This window comes from Zonotrichia albicollis, chromosome 15, assembly GCF_047830755.1.
Source record: "Zonotrichia albicollis isolate bZonAlb1 chromosome 15, bZonAlb1.hap1, whole genome shotgun sequence".
In the NCBI taxonomy this organism is placed as follows: domain Eukaryota; kingdom Metazoa; phylum Chordata; class Aves; order Passeriformes; family Passerellidae; genus Zonotrichia; species Zonotrichia albicollis.
In genome coordinates this window covers 1025972-1042769 of record NC_133833.1, presented here as the reverse complement: position 1 = coordinate 1042769, position 16798 = coordinate 1025972, and the positions used below count along the sequence as shown (strand labels likewise).

General features: G+C 48.7%; 1 protein-coding gene across 1 annotated transcript; it reads left to right on the top strand.

Annotated features, from left to right (window-relative positions):
* The first annotated feature begins 272 nt into the window (after window positions 1-272).
* Window positions 273-16057, top strand: NDFIP1 (Nedd4 family interacting protein 1). Its single transcript, XM_074551955.1, has 8 exons — window positions 273-689; window positions 9511-9598; window positions 10310-10440; window positions 11282-11369; window positions 11536-11660; window positions 13244-13310; window positions 13867-13972; window positions 15897-16057. The coding sequence occupies exons 1-7, from the start codon at window positions 288-290 to the stop codon at window positions 13968-13970; spliced, it is 1005 nt and encodes a 334-aa protein (XP_074408056.1). The 5' UTR covers window positions 273-287; the 3' UTR covers window positions 13971-13972; window positions 15897-16057.
* The last annotated feature ends 741 nt before the right edge of the window (window positions 16058-16798 follow it).

The following is a 16798-nucleotide window of genomic DNA, read 5'->3' as shown; positions in this document are numbered from 1 at the left end:
GAGACATTGAGGGGCTGGAGTGTGTCCAGGGAAGGGAACAGAGCTGGGAAGTGGCTGGAGAATTCTTGAGGGAGCTGGGAAGCGGCTCAGCCTGGAGCAAAGGAGGCTCAGGGGCCCTTGTGGCTCTGCACAGCTCCTGACAGGAGGGGACAGCCAGGTGGGCATCCAGGATGAGAGGGAACGGCCTCAGGCTGGGCCAGGGCAGGCTCAGGGTGGGCACAGCAGGAATCTCCCCATGGAAAGGGGGCTCAGGGCAGGCTCAGGGTGGGCACAGCAGGAATTTCCCCATGGAAAGGGGGCTCAGGCACCGGAACTGCCCAGGGAGGGTTGGATCCCCATCCCTGGAGTGCCCAAGGAAGGGCTGGAGGTGGCACTCGGTGCTCTGGGCTGAGGACAGGGTGGGCATCGGGCACAGCCTGCACTCGCCGCTGTTGCGGGTCTCTCCCAGCCCCGGTGTTTCTGTGATTCCGCGGCCGTTCCAGGAGCGCCGCTCGCGGCCCGGGGCGGCTCCGGCGGCGGGCGGGGCGGGAGGCGGCGCGGCCGAGCGTGACGGGGAGGGCGGGAGCGAGCGGAGCCCGCAGCGAGCAGCGACCGGGCCGCCGCCGCCTCCGCCTGCGCAGCGCCCGCACCGACCCCGCAGCGCCATGGCGGCCGCGGCCGCCGAGCCCAGCACCGGCCGCTACCAGCAGGTGAGGGGCGGCGGGGCCGGGCCGGGCGGCTCCCGGGGCGGCGGGGCCGGGAGCGGGGCCTGTGCTGGCGGCAGCGCCCAGGGCGGAGGCCGCGGGTCCCCGGGGGGTCAGGCCGGGCTCGGCCGCGGAGCCGCTCCCCGCCGGCCGGGGCTGGGCGTGCCCGCGGCCGGGGTTTGCCCAGTGCCGGGGCCGGTGTTTGCTCTGTCCTGGGGCCGGGTGTTTGCCCAGTGCCGGGGCCGGGTGTGTCCGGGGCCGGAGTTTGCCCAGTCCCGTGGCGACCTTGGCGCAGGGCGCCGACCCCGCCGCTCATTTCCCCCCACGGCAGCGACCCCCCCCCCCGCCAGGGAACGGTCTCGTTCCGCAGCGTCCCGAGGTCACCGTTAGTTTTCTTCCATCTTTTACGTGTGGACTCCCTCTAGGCCAGGGGCTGGCCTTAAAGAGCTCCCTGGGGAATTCGGGTCGTTCTTCTCTTCCTGCCTCCCGTTTGTCTGCAGTAGCCGCCCCACGGAAAGGGCCGGGTGTCGGCTGGGCCCCCCGGTGTGACCCAGTTCTGCCTTTCCGACATCAGACATGGAGAATTCTTTACTTAGAGTAATGGAGAAATCCCTCTAAACGGCAGACAGCTCGCTCCTGCTGAACCCAGGCTCTCCCAAGGAATCGCTGTGTTGTGACTTTTCCTGGGTAGCGTTCCCGGCGTGGGTAGGCTCCTGCTCGGCAGAGTTCGAGATGCACCCTCCCATGGGATGGAGTACTTGTCTCGTCTGACAGCTGCAGGTCTCCGTGTTTTTACATACTGGAAATGGAGAAGTTAAGCAAAACTTGGGCTTTTTTTTCTTTTGTTCAATGCTAAACTGATGTGCTCACTTACAATGACAAATCTCTTTGTGTTTTTCTGGGACCTGCTAGGGACCGATAACCAGGTCTCTGCACTAATCGCCTTTCCTCGCAGAGTCCTGCTGGTGGTGTTGACCCCAACAAGTGTCTTCACAAATGCCTTTTCCCAAGGGATGCGCAGTGTGTCCCATCACCCAGAGCAGTGGGGATGGGTGGCACAATCCCTGAGGGACCCCACTGCCCGCTGTGGTGTTTCCTGGCTGATGCACACACTCCTGGTTTCCCCCGGAGGGGTGTGTAAAGCTGTGGTTTGCCTGCTCAGTGCTGTGTCTGCTCACACCTCGGGCACAGCCAGGGCAGACTCATCTCGGAGCCCTGCAGAGATTAGGGAGCCAGGCTGTGCCAGAGGATTTGCACTGCTAAAGACAAGCACATAATGGAGGCCTGTAGAGCCACTGGTTTAACTGGAGTGAGAGGCAGATTCTCACATGTAAATGTGTTTACTTTTGTGCAGCTGTTTAGAAATTGCTCCTCTTTCCTTGCCCTCTGCCAGAACCCAGGTGTTCCCGTTGTGAAGTGTGTTATCACTGAACTGGCTCCTAATGCTTGTGTTGCTTCAAAACCCTGCAAGCTGTGGAGATGCACTTGGGATTTAGATAGAGAGGATGAGAGAGTGGGAGAGTCTCTGTAGCATTGAATGTGTCAATTTCCCCCCCTTGTTTTGAAACTTATTGTGTGTGGGAATGTACAATAATGAATGTACCATGTGCCAAGGAAGAGAGACTGCTAGTGAAGTGATCACTGCAAGGGCTAGAGTGAATACAGGACCCAGTCAGTGGAGGTAGCCTGGAGAAATTCACAACAAGCTCATTTAATCCTTTAAATTATTGGATTATGAGTCAGTGGAGAAATTTTTAAAGCTTGATCTTTTTGGTTATGGGGTAATGCATTAATGGATTTGGTTATGCAGGTAGGTGGTTCCTGTACTGGTAAATGTGATTGACTGTCCACTGCCAGGGGCATGTAACCCTCACTCTGGGATGGGTTCCTGATGGATCCATGTGTATGTGGGAACAGCCCTGAGGCGTGGGCACTGTGGAACCTGTACAGTATTTGTAGGATTCCTCAAGTGTCTGCATTTTCAGGAAAAAAAGGTGAGGGTTAGTGACCGTGATCTGAGCACAACAGAACTCGCTACCCCAGTTTGAGACGTGTGTGTTTCCTCTCCTCTCGCAGCCCTTCTCAGCCTTGCAGGTGGGATGTGGGAAGGTGGGGATGTGGGCTGTGCTCCATCAGCAGCCTCTTTGTTCCCTGCAGACTCCCAGCCCGTGTCTGCTCCCACCGTGGGCACTGCACAAGGGGCGTGCGCTGATTGATTTTCCAGTGCCAGCTTCCTTTGTTCAGGCAGGAGATAATCTGATAAAAAGTAGCTTGCAGTGGTGCCTCTGGGCACTGTGAGTCTGAGCTCAGTACTGAGGAGGTGCAGCTCCATGTAGGATAAAACTGAAGCTCTGGAGAAGGGATTTCAGCCTCCCCACCCGTTCATGGACAGCAGGGCTGGGACAGGCTGGGACGGCTGGATTTGGATCCTCCTCTGCAGGCCAGGTGCTGGGGCTGTGCTTGTGGAGGTGGGAATGGAGAGGTTTGGGAAGAAGGAGAGAGAGCTGCAGCCCGCCCTGGTGCTGTTATTCCGGGCACTGCTGTGTCCCCAAAAAGGGACACTGAGAGGCTGTTGTCATTTCAGTCTGCCTTTGGGAAAGTTATACAGGGATGCTGTTGGGATTAGGGGGCTTAAAGCCTTCCCAGCATAACCCTGGCTTGAGAGTTCAGTTGGCAGAACTGTATTTCATCCTTGGGATAGAAATTACCCTCCATTCTGGAAAAAATAGCCCAGCTTTAACAGGTTTATTTACACTCTGTGTTTTCCAGGCATGCTTTGCACTTGGAGCATTCGAAAATACATGTGAGGTGTATGAGTAATGTAAACCCACCTAGGAAATGGTGGGAGTGTTAAATAATGAAGATGTATTCCTTTTTAAGTGCTGTGTCTTCCTGTTCCACTTGTTGAAGGTTTACATGGATCATGAATCATTCCATGAAGGGAGGTGTCAATGGGAAAAATAACCGAGAAAGATTTTTCCATTTGTTTGTTTTTTGTTCTGTGAAAACTGTAGAAGAAATACATTGCTGGAAATAGAATGGGAATAGAGTTTAAATCCATGAAGGACTGCAATGCTTCTTTAATATCTGGGGAGGCTGGGGTGGAACAGGAAGGCAGATATCAGTTGGTGCCTTGTGTGTACTTTGAGCTTGTGTTTAATTTTGCAGCTGAAATGGGCACACAGCTTGAAACTAAAAAATGAGAACATCCCAAATCTCTTCATGTCAGCAGTTAGAATCAGAAATGTCAGTGACTGTTTCCTCAGTGAGGTCCTTGCAGTGTGCAAGATGTGCTGGCTAAAGATAAGAATGCTAAGAAAAGTTGCAGGGTAGGTTGTTTGCATATTTATTTATATATTTTATTTGTTAGCAGAATAGGAGATGTCACTGACATAAACCCAGTAAAATTAGAAAAACTGCAGAGTAAAATTGTGCAGCCTCTGCTCCGAGGTTGTGCTGAAGCTGCCCCGTGTTCAGCCTCGGCTCTGCTGAGGTGACTAAAATCTGATTATTTTCCTCTGAAACATCCACCTCTGCAGGCAGCAGTACCTGTCAGGTAACCTTGCAAGGGTTTAGTGATTCTGTGTGCAAAAGTTTTTATAGAATTTAAATACATTCTGTCCCTAAAAATCAAAGGATGTGGGAAAGGCAGAGAAACAGCAGCAGTCCAGTGTCATCTCACAGCTTGTGTAGCAAGAGAAAATAGCTTTGCATGCAAACTTTGAAATACAATATTATCTCCGGCATCAGGATGGTGTGGAGCTCTGAGTTGGGCTTTTTCAGTAACTTTTCTCTCCTGACTGAAATCCAGTGGGGCTCAGTAACGCCATTGGGAAGCAGCTGTAGGAGCAGCCCCTGAGGGCTTTGGGTTGTTCAGTGCTCCCAGGAGATGAGCAACCTTCTTCTGTGGGTTTGGCCTCACGACTTAGAAGTAATCATACAGAATGCAAGGATCAAAAGTTCTGTATGTGTGTGTGTGAATTCTGATCCTTTGTCATGGGGACGATTGAGCAAAATTCAGTATCAAGGGCTATCCAGTCATTCTGTTCCTGCCTATTTTGAGATATCCAAATTTGATCTGTGGTGGCACAATGGGATTTTTTTTTTTCCATGGAAGATACTTAACCTTCTTCATATGACCATTTAAAAAACATGATATTTTAAAATGTTTAGAAGTTTTACCAAAATACCCTAATGTCCAGAGAAATATTAATCTGATTATAAATATTATGAGAAGGCTTTATGCTTTAAGTGTGGGAAATTTAATTACAGCTATCCAAGATTAAAACCTAATTTTTCCATATTAAGACCTTGATCTCTCAAGTCTGAGGCCAGTGTGTGGCACAGGTTTGTGCTGGCCCAAGTGTTTCCAGTGTGTCCAGACCAGTCTAACTCCCTGTTTGAACAGAAATGAGGGAATTAGACCAGCTTGTTTCCCAGGATTGAGGAGCATTTCTGTGGTGTCGGGCCCTTGGCTGCAGTGAGTCAGAGGACAGCACCCTCATGAGCCCAGGTTGTATTTTATGGACATAAAATAGGTTTTGGTTTGTGTTTTTGCTTTTTGGTGACTCATGAAATCATGGCCATCACGCCCTGAGCTGGATGCTGCTGCTGGCTCCTGCTCTGTGTGTGCTCTCTGCGTGCCAGGGAGCTCCAGGTGCCTTTGGGGAGGGGGCACAGTTCTCAGTCCTTGTTAAAAGGGAGGACTCTCACAGTCTCAAAGTCACTGTTTGGAGAAACCGAGTCCCAGCTGTGCCCCATGCCCAGCCTGTCCCCAGCCCAGAGCACTCGGTGCCACCTCCAGGTGCCACCTGCAGGGACGGGCACTCCAGTCCCCTGGGCAGCCGCTGCCAAGGCCTGAGCACCCTTTCCATGGGGAAATTCTGGGTTTGGCACAGGCAGGAGCTCACTCCTGGGGCTGGGGCAGGAGCATCAGCATCTCCCCAGGGAGGGCTGGCTTGGCACAGGTGCCACATGTGCCACCTGAGAGGTGCTCAGCCCACCTGTGCCACTGCAGGGGCTGCGCCAGACACTCAGGGCTGTCCCTGCCCCGGGAAATGGGCTGGGAGAGCTGCAGGAGAAAACAGTTATTTGCTCATCAGGGAGAGGGCTGAGGGGAGTGGGCTGGCTTCTCTGCTAACTTATCATTATTCCTGCTGATTAATAAGCTGATGTTAAGTTGCAGAAATTTGCAACAACATTGAGCAAAAGGCAGGATTTTAAATCAGGGTGAGTTTAATTAAGTAAAGCAAAAGTCAGTAAAAATAACTCCTTTTCAGAGTTGGCAGTGACTTTAATTTACTTCCAAAAGGCTGAAGATATGTAATGATATGTGATCTATTGCTAAGGCTAAGCTTGTAGTAATGCTGGTTTAGTGTAGTGATGCTCATTTGGTGTAAAGAATATTTGCATGCAGCCTCAGAACTTGGCAAAGGGGAAAAAAAAAAAGAAAAAAAAATAAAGATTCAAAACTATGCGAGCAGCCCATATGCTGAGTTTAGGAAATTTGGAAGAATTAACCAATATATTTATTGGAAATGCTTTCTTCAAAGTTTACATGGAAATATTTCCAAACAGCTTGGAAGATTTCAACTTTATGTTGCTGTGCTGTGTATTTACATGGGACAGGTCTCTAGGGCAAGTGGCAACCAGAGGTGATGTCCTGCTCAGTGCCAGGTTTCTGATGATGGGTCTTTTGGAAAATAATTATCCCTGGGTGTTCTGTCAGTTAACTTTCTGTTGGTTTAGCAGTCTGGTGAAAAAATCCCAGCCAAGCTGTTGTTTCAATAACTACAGGCATGGCTGTAAAGACTGTCTTATTTCTTTATGCCACAAATACCAGAACCTTGCCTGAAAAGCTAAAATCCATCAGTGAATCTGGGAAGGAATTATCCCAGAGCCTCAGCAGAGCAGACTGAAGTCAGAGCCTGGTTTTCAGCAGGCTCTCTGGGTTTGGGGCCTCGGGGGAATTCTCTGGGAGCCCATACCTGGAGCTGTGCAGGGCAGGTGGGAGCCGGGGCCAGGCCAGGCCTGATGAGTCATTCTTCCTGTCACATGAACCCTCCCTGCTCTGCTAATAGGCACTTAGTTGAATTTTAGATGCCTGGAATCATTAAAAAGGCTGGAAGGCATTTGTGTACCTTGTCCATTAGGAGAAAAATATGTTTTCTATAACTGTAACCTCCTACAGCCTCGAGCCCAACTTCAGAAAGTAGCTGCATTTTTTGTGTCATTATCCATTACCTGAACTGGGATGTTTGAAGTCAGCAGTGAATTCAGCTGCTTTCTCCCACGTGACATTGGTGGAAGAACATGTATTTCTTTTTACTATTGAAAGAAGAACCAGTGGTAGGAGTTAATATTCCACTCAATATCTGTGTCCTCTTTTGTTTCATTTCTTCCAGTGTTGTCACATGTGGTGCTTTCCTTCCCCCTCCCTGGTGACTGTGCTCTCAGGCTGTACCTGCCTCCTTTCTTGCAGGCATGAGGGGTTGAATTTCTGCCACCCCCTCACCTGGAGAGCAGGTAACAAAGGGCAGGATGGAATCCAGAGTGTCCCAGCTGTGACAGAGCCTTTCCTCCTGTCAATAGACCAGGTCCTTTCCTGCCTGTCAATAGACCAGGCAGAGGGAGAAAAGAAGTGCTGAGTTTTCATATGGATAGACTGACAATAAGCATGGTGGAGCATTTTCTGAGAATTCATAAACTACAGAGCTGGGGAATCATGGAATCACAGAATGGTTTGGTTGGGATGACCTTAAAGATCATATTTTTAATATTTTTTAACCCTGCCATGTCCAGGGATCCAGGGACAGCTCTCTGGGCAGAAGTTGAATCAAACAGTTTGGCTCTGTGTTTTCCTGTCCCTTCCATTGCCCCTTGTGCTCTGTGCAGGGCAGCTTGGGATTTCTGGAGTGATGCTGTGTTTTTCTAAAAAATTAAAGCATATTCTAATAGGCAATTGCTTCTCAAGTTAGTTTGCATTTACTTCTAATGCTGAGCTCTGTGGGGTTTATGAAGTGTTTGTTTTTTGGAAAGGCTTTGGGAAGACAAAGGTGGGAGTTGCTGCAGCTCCTCCTGTCCCTGCTCAGTGCCCTGGGGCTCAGTAAAGCCCAGGTGAGGCAGCTCCTGCCACCTCCACCCAGGGCCTCACCCCCTGGCTCTGTTTGCTGTGCCTCACATCTGGGCTGTGTCCTGCTGACAGCTGTGCTGGGAGCTGCTCCCTGGAACAAGGATTAAATCTTCATCCGGATCACCGATTCCTCCTCCTTCAAGGAAATGGTTCAGCGTTGTCATGTGAGGACTGCTTATCCACAAACCTTGGGGCTGACCCAAGCACCCTTTTCTTCTTCCCCACCTCTTCTGTTTAGAAAATGTTCCTGGGAGCAGAGTGAGCTTCAGGCTGACATGGAACTGTGGTGCTGTGCTGTTCTGCTGCACCTGGACTGGCAGACAGCGCTCCTGATTTTGTTCTGGTGCTTTCCAGTGTAATTTCCTCCCTTTTCCTCCTCTCAGCTGACCCCTTGGGCCTGCCAGCAGATCCCCTCATTGTCATCTGCTAAGCACAGTCAAGGCTTTCACAGAGGGTGTGGATGTTGTGTGATCTGGGGCAGAATATAGGTTATAGACTTCCGCTGGCACAAAGCAGCTCTGGCTGCCCCTGGATCCCTGGCAGTGTCCAGGGCCAGGTTGGACACTGGGGCTTGGAGCAGCCTGGGATCATGGAAGGTGTTCCTGCCCATGGCAGGGGGTGGAGTGAGATGGGCTTTAAGGGATGGCCCAACCCAAACCATTCTGTGATCTGTGATGTTAAGCAGCAAAACGAATAAAACTCCAAAGCACAGAACACTTGGATATCCAAGGTCTGCATTTAGAAGTGGGAGCTGATTTATTTTCCCCTGATACAAATAATATAAGAACATCCCCTACGCCCCCACCCCTGTGTTAAATGCTCAAGGAGAATGGCAGCACATCTCTCCAAAGCGAAGAAAGCAAAATATCCCAGACGGCTTCAGGAGTAAATGTGTGGGGTTGCAGGAGGGAGAGCTGGAGGAGACATTGCTTAGTGGTGATCTCAAACCAGGGCAGTGCCTCCTGCTCAGCCCAGTGCTTCAGTCTGGAGGTGTTTGTTTGAGGTGAGTTATTGTGCAGCAAACCTCAGTGCTTTTGCTGCTGAGGTGATGAGAAATGGAAGGAAGGGAAACTTGAGATGGCAGCTGTAACCTCCTTTCTGGCCTGGTGCTGCTGCTCCCCTGATCAAAGCTGCCATGGCACACCTGCCTCGTGCGGGTGATGCTGGAGCTGTGATAGCTCCTGGTTATTTATACAGAGCCTGTGGGAAGCACAGTGCACAAAATAAACCAGCTCCTTTTCAGTCATGCAGTGTGAAAGGTTGAAGGGAAATGGCAACATTTGTACTTTTGTGCATCATTATGTAATGTATCCATGGAAAAAAACCTTCCTTAGCAAAGCCACAGGCAGCAATGGAGCCTTTTGTTGGGTATCTCACTGTATTTCTTTGACTAAAACAGATGCAACTGCAGCCTCTAAGCAATGTGAGCTGAGGAAGCAGGGGAATGGAAAGGTACTGGAAAGCTGTGTGCTGTGCTTTGCTGGAGTCCAGGTGTGTGAGGAGAGGATTAAAAAACAACATTAAAACTGAGATGGAAGATTGATCATTTCAAGTGGGAACGCTTCAAAGGGAGGCTGAGCAGCTGCTCCGTGTCCCGTGGTGCTTCCAGAAGAGTCTGTAGTGTGCAGTTAAAGCTGCAGGGGTGGTGTCAGAGCACTGAGCCCCCCCTGAGCCCTGGTGTGTGGTTCTGTTCAGCTGCAGAATGAAGAGGAGCCGGGCGAGGCCGTGCCGGTGGTGAACGACGCCCCTCCGCCCTACAGCAGCATTTCTGCAGAGAACACAGGTACTGTCACCTGGGGAAGGGCTGGCATTGCTCTGCTGCCCCTGACTGCTCTCCTCATCCACAGCTGCCTCTGCAGCACCTTCCTGAGCTGCAAGGGCCAGGATTGACCCACACAGCCTGTGGGTTCTTGTGGTTTACGAGATGCAATTTGGCTGCACTCGTCTGATGTCATCCCATCAAGGGGTGTTCAAGTTACAGTTCACAGTGTTCTCAGTAAATTGGAGACAGTTAAAAATCAAAGTGCTGGGAGGATTTGTGGTTCCCCTCTCATTATCTGGCATTTGGATGATGCTGTGCCCCTTCCTTAAAGGATTCGTTACTTAAAAGGGTTTAAAGAATTCACTTTCCCTGCACTTTCCAATAACTAAGCACTTGGATGGGCCTTTGACTCATCCTCCTGTCCTGTCACTAATAACTTTAATAACCACTTGGATCTGGAAACGTGACTATTTCTGAGTATCCAAGTCAGCAGAGGCACAGCATGTGGTGTTGTTTTAAGCAGAAGCACAGCCAGACATGTTCGGTGATGTTCTCTGGGTTGCTGGCTCTCAGAGAAGGTGCTCCTGTGCTTTTCCCTCTCTGCTTTGGGATGGCAGGGGCTGGGCTGGGTGGGAGGCTGGGGAATGGGGCTCACTGGAAGTCACTGGAGCACTGCTGGTTCCCAGCAGGGTGTTCTGAGGAAGTGCTGAGCTCTCTCTGTGTTTTGTGCAGCTTACTTTGACTACAAGGATGAGTCAGGGTTCCCGAAGCCGCCGTCCTACAACGTGGCCACCACTCTGCCCAGCTACGACGAGGCCGAGAGGAGCAAGGCTGAGGCCACCATTCCCCTGGTTCCTGGCAGGGTGAGTGGCCCTGGCCCTGTCCCTGCCCTGCTGGCTGCCAGTTCAGCTTTAGCTCCTGCCATCGTGTGTCACGACTCTAAAAATTTGTGTTTTTGAAGCTTTCTGGGGTGGTGATATTCCACACTCCTGAAAGTCCGGTGGCTATTTTTAAATTTTTTTTTTTCATTTTCCTTTGAGCACTGTGATGATGTCAGACGTCTCAGTAATGCCAGCATGTGCTAGCCAGATTAGCTTGGCAAGCTGACAGAGGGACTGTGCTGTATCCCTGTGCTCTGACACTGGGGTTTTTGTTGGTTTTTTTTCATTTTTAAAAAAAGATTTAGGATTAATTCTTCAGCTGTCTGGCATATCTACCCTTGATACTCCTGCTGCTTACTTAGTTGACTTTTCTGGAGGTCAGTGTAGCTGATACAAGGATGATAAAACCATTCTGTCAGAATTATTTCTTTTTGTTTTTTTCAACATTATCTCTTGTTCTGCCATTCTTTCCACCCCTGCTAGCATTAGAAGTCCCCTGCTCATTACACTTCTTCACAGAAGCCAAATTCCTTGCTGAGATGATAATTTTTTGATGAGTTGAAGAATTCTTCACAATGAGAACAAGAACATGCTGGATCTTGACTGTGTTAAAAATAAAGATACGTTTTCTATTATATAGATAACGTTTCATACCCTGCACCATTTCAGGATGAGAAACAGGAATTTTCTCGTGCCTGCATTTGTAGCCTTTTGACATTTAGGATTCCAGCCCTTTTTTTGAAGAGTCACACCCAGAAGTGGGGTTGCTGGGTGGACTGGACTGACCTAAATCCCCCGTGTGCTGCCTCCCTCTGCATTGCAGGATGATGACTTTGTGACACGGGATGACTTTGATGACACTGACCAGCTGAGGATAGGAAATGATGGCATTTTCATGCTGACTTTCTTCAGTAAGTACCTGATGGAATGAACTTTTCTCCAAGCAGTGACCCAGAATAGTTTGGGTCACATTTATGTTTATGTAGCACCAGGAAAAACCTGAGTGCAAGGGGTTTATGGTTTTTTCCTTGGTATATAACAGTGTCTTGACCTGCTGCTTTTCTCCTGCTTTCTCAGTGGCATTCCTCTTCAACTGGATTGGATTTTTCCTGTCTTTCTGTCTGACTACTTCAGCTGCAGGACGATATGGGGCCATTTCTGGCTTTGGTCTGTCTCTTATTAAGTGGATCCTTATTGTCAGGGTGAGTTGTGTGGTACAAAACCATGTACACAGACACTGATACTCTTTTTTCCCAGCAGGTTTTTATCTCATACTGAAGTTAGTGATAAATTTAGGGGATTTTTTAAATTATGAAATAATTTTTGAGCTACTTACTAAGAACAGGGCTTTTTCATAATTGTATCCTGTTTATATGCTGAATTACAACTGTAGTAAAAGAAAAGAAAGACTGCACACCCAGATAAACTTTGGGGATGTTCCATCCCTGGAAGTGTCCAGGTTTAAGCTGTACAGGGATTCCTGGGAGAGTGGAAGGTGTCCCTGTGTGTGGCAAAAGAGAGGAGCTGTGGGATCCTTCACAGGCCAACCCCTGTGGGACTCTGGGGTTCATTCTGTGTCTGACAGAGGCACTGGCCTGACCAGAGTGTGGTTTGTGCTGAGCAGCAGCAGCACTCTGATCCTGGGAAAACACAAAGCCAGGCAAAGCCAGCCCTGCCTTCAGCCTCTGCTGTGCCCTGGCTCTCCTCTGGAAAGAAGGAAATTCTCTAAAATGCAGGATGGCTGCTGAGGAGAGGGAAAGAGGGCTGTGGGAGGAGTGAGGGTGGAGCAGCCCTGGAGAAGGCCGTGGGTGCCCTCTGGTGCAGCCTCCCTGCGGCACAGCAGCAGCACCAGGAGCAGCTGCCGTCCTGCTCCAGGGTTTTTGGCTCTTATATGTTTCTGAGGGATTGGGAGAGAAAATACTTCCATCAGGAAATCTTTATTTGGAGCCTGTGAAATGATGATATTCCAGGCTGAAAGTTGAATTTCAAGCAAAGCAGCTCACGGGCTGTAAGTAGAAGTAGAGAGCATTCATGTCAGAGCTGTCACTTCCTACCTGTCTTTTGGGGCTGGGAATTCTCATTTGTGAATGCAGCATCTCTTCGCTTTTCTGACAGTTTCTGTGGTCATCTTGGTTCAGAGGTGTTAAGGACTCTTTGCTGGATTAAGAGGTGTGACAGAAGGAGGTGACATTATTTGTGGATTTGATTTAAACATCAGTAATAAGTTTATCTTTTGTTAGGTTTTAAGTTTGAACAGAACAAACCCAGAGGAATTATAATGTATTTAAACTGAACCTGTGAACCTCAGTGCTCTCATAGTGTTGGTGCCTTTCATTTAATAGCAGTAATTTTCCCAATCTTGTCAGTGGGCCCCACAGATGTGGGATTTCTTTCCCAGCTGTTCCACCATCCAGCCTGACAGCAATGAATGTGCTGCATTTCTGCAAGCCTGCTCTGCCCTTTCAGATCCTGCAGCTGTGCTTTATAGGCATCTAGGACATGATTTAAAACAGGCATATTTGCCCAGCAGTGTCCTTGTGCCCCACTGATCGGCAGAATTCATAGCTGGGTGTTGAATCTGTCCCATTCCCATTGTTGGAGCTGGTGCAGAAAAACTATAAATAACCGTTTGTGGAGGTAACTCATTGCTGCAGCTGGTGAAATGCAGGATCCCATGAGATCTCTTGTGTGCAGCCCTGTCTGGTTACTGCTAAAATTGGTGGGGATAGATTTTGGTTCACAAACTTCCATGTGCTCTAAACTATAATTTTTTGCTGTTTTTCAGTTCTCCACCTATTTTCCTGGTTACTTCGATGGCCAGTACTGGCTTTGGTGGGTCTTCCTTGTACTAGGTGAGTGGCTGTGGGGGGAAAGATGCTTAAAACCTGTAAAGTCAGGTAGGATTTTGTGAGCATTCCTGGCTGTTAAATATGTGTGTGTGGCTGTCCAGATGAAATGTGACCCTCATGCTCCTCTGACTGAGCACATTCAGGTTTTAAAGGCACATGTAAACACTGTCCTGCCAGTTCTTGGTGGCAGCATCCTGACATCATCCAGAAGGTATGAAGAGAATAATGCTTGTTACTGATGTTGTGTCTGCTCTTGTATCTTAAATAGAGGGGTGGATTGTTCCCTCCCTCATCTTATTTCTTTTTCCTGCTTTGGGAGTGACTGGATCATGTTTGGATTCAAAAGTTCTGTGATTGCCCAAGGAAAATTTGTTTTTGAAGTTACCTGAAATGGAAAGATGAGGTGTTATTGCTACCAAAAATAATTGCAGCGTGTGATCAGCTGCTGTGCATCCCAGTGGTGAGGTCCCTCTGTAGTGCTGGCAGGGAGTTCAGCTGCTCCCTCTCCTTGAAGAAGCAACACCTCTGGTAACTGGACAAATGTGTCTCTCCCCTGCAGGTTTTCTGCTGTTTCTCAGAGGATTTATTAATTATGCAAAGGTTAGGAAGATGCCAGATACGTTTTCCACTCTTCCCAGAACCAGAGTTCTCTTTATTTACTAAAGGTAAATTTTTGCTTTCCTGAATTTGTTCTGCTTTGACTTTTAGTCTATTTAGTGACTTTTCTAGGCTACACTTTCCATTGCTTGAATATTTTTGGAGCTCAAGGAAGCAGGGAACAGTTGTTTCTTGGTACCCCCTACCCAGCTCCTGAGTCTGCAGAGCCCAGACTGACCTGATGGGAGGCAGAACAACACTGGACATTTGTCCCTGAGTTTTTGCTGTGAGGAATTCGATATTCCTTTGATTCCCTGACTAGATACTGTGAAGCCCCTTGGTGCTGCTCAGTATTTGGCAAATGTGTCTTTGAGAATAAATCACATGCCTGAAACACGTGGTGTGTCCCAGCCCCGAGGAGAGGTCACAAAACGTTGTTAGAGGGGCGTGCCAGTGCCTTTGGCTTTTGTCCCAGAACGAGCAATTTGTCTGAATTCTGCTGTTTGAAATTGCTGCCAGGTTCCTGAAGAAATGACAGCCTTGCACACCTTTGCTCTCCTCAGACCCTCCCACACACCTGAGCTGCCCTCCCTGAGCATCCTGCAAAAACCTGAGTGCCTGGCAGTGTTTTGCTCAGTGCAGAACCTCAGGCTGGCTGCCTTAATGGGGCTTGAAGGGAGGAGGCTTAAGTAGCTGGAGCCTTGTAGCATAATTTCCTGCTCACAGCAGATAATGGCCTGGCATTAACTGTCCCTCCCCGAGGGGAAGGAAATCCTGGAATAGGTTGCTTCCCAGCTGGGGAATGCAACACGATGCTCCCTTTAGAAATATCATAATAACGCTCCATTTCCCCAGAGAGGCAATTGCAGCTGGGACAGTCAAAGAAACCAAACCAGCCCCAGCTTTAAATTGGGGGTCATTAAATTGTTGAGATTTGAAAACCGAGCCTTGGGTTTCCAAATGTGCTTCCCTTTTATTAGAAACTGCAAATTGCCCACGATTCTGCTTCATTTCCAGGCTGTGAGGGGAACCTGCAGCACAGAACAGCCTTTGTGCAGTGCTTTCCTCTGGTGATAGTGTGTAAAAATAGTTCAGCCAATTTCTTTACGTGTTTCAGTTCTGTTTAACAAAGTTCTGGTTTGTGACCTCCTCCAGGATCTGTAATGTCCTCCCAGATTCCTGCTGAGTCACCAGAGGCTTCATTTCCCCCAGTTTATGGTCACAGAATGTGAGCATTTAAAGTCAGCTTTATCTCTGCATTTTGTCTGACTGAACAATTTTTTCAAAAATTTTGCTCCTTTACCAAAACTTTATTTTTTATTTCCTAAAGGAGCTCTGTGTTTTCTTTTTGCATAGACTTTTCCTATGTTTGAAATTTGAAATTACATTTTTGGAGACCTGGCTTCACTCCTTGCTTGTGGAGCTGTAGAGTGTTCAAATTCTTATTTATGTGTCATTTTAGAGCATTTTCAAAAAGCACTTTCAGATATGCTGAGATCAATGTCCAGAATAATTCATAAATATTTCAACCGTGATACTTCCCCTGAAAATAAATCTTTAATCCTGAATTCTAAGTGAAGAAACCACAAAAGACTTGGATTTTTAGTGTATTATTGTCCTTAGCTGAGGTTTCCTCTTCAGGGCATGATGCAAAGGGCACAGTGAGGGATTAATGTTATTTCAGAGCAGGGATAATTTTTAGAAATTTAGGAGGGGAATAATGAGTGCAAACCAGAAAATACAACCTGGTGAAATGAATCTGGTGAAAAGCTGGAGTTCACTATTCCAGCTGTGTGTGCAGTAATGGACACAGTCCTGGTGTTAGCCTGTAAAATACACACAGATTGCTGAGCATTTTGCTGGAGTCACATCATTGTGTGCTGAGACACTTCATAAGCCCTTAGACATCCTGTGCTGTGTGAACAACATCCTCCTGTTATCCAAAATAACCCTCTGACTGCAGCTTCGGTGTTTAATATCCTTCTCCAACAGATGTTTTCTGGCAAATGTCTTCCTGCATTAGAGAAATCCCCCCCAAGAAGCAGCAGGACACCTGCAGGAAGTGAATCAAGGCTCTGGAGCAGAAGAAAAAATAATCACCTGCTTTAAAATAAATAAATAAAAGTACTGTTGGAAAAAGAAAAAAAAAAAAAGGAGAAGCATTTCTTTCGATTTGTTTTTAGGTGTAAAATTTTAATAATTAACGCAGAATTCTGTAATTGTTGACTCATTAGTGGCTAATGTTTGAAGCAGCTCTTGCAGTGAGTCTGTGGTGTGCTGATGGAGCCCTTCAGGCAGAGTTTGTGGTGTTTGGGCAGCAGGAGCCGTCCCGGGGCCAGCAGGGGCCAGGCTTGCTTTAGTTCCTCTGCAGCCTGGGAGCTGCCCGGGCTCTGCCTGTGCTGGGCTGTGTGTGACACTGTCCTGGAATGTGTGTGACACACTGTGCAGTGTGTGACACCATGTGCAGTGTGTGACACTGTCCTGGAATGTGTGTGACACACTGTGTTTTGCAGTGTGTGACACCGTCCTGGGCTGTGTGTGACACTGTCCTGGGCTGTGTGTGACACACTGTGTTTTGCAGTGTGTGACACCGTCCTGGGCTGTGTGTGACACTGTCCTGAACTGTGTGTGACACCATGTGCAGTGTGTGACACCATCCTGGGCAGTGTGTGACACCGTCCTGGGCTGTGTGTGACACCGTCCTGGGCTGTGTGTGACACCATCCTGGGCAGTGTGTGACACTGTCCTGAACTGTGTGTGACACTGTCCTGGGCTGTGTGTGACACCATCCTGGAATGTGTGTGACACTGTCCTGAACTGTGTGTGACACCGTCCTGGGCTGTGACACTGTCCTGGGCTGTGTGTGACACTGTCCTGGGCAGTGTGTGACACCG

Excerpts from the sequence above, each read along its gene's own strand:
- NDFIP1 (XM_074551955.1), top strand. The coding sequence starts at position 288 with ATGGAAAGGGGGCTCAGGCACCGGAACTGCCCAGGGAGGGTTGGATCC. Across the intron at positions 690-9,510 it reads GCACCGGCCGCTACCAGCAG|CTGCAGAATGAAGAGGAGCC; the intron begins GTGAGGGGCGGC and ends GGTTCTGTTCAG. Across the intron at positions 11,661-13,243 it reads AGTGGATCCTTATTGTCAGG|TTCTCCACCTATTTTCCTGG; the intron begins GTGAGTTGTGTG and ends GCTGTTTTTCAG.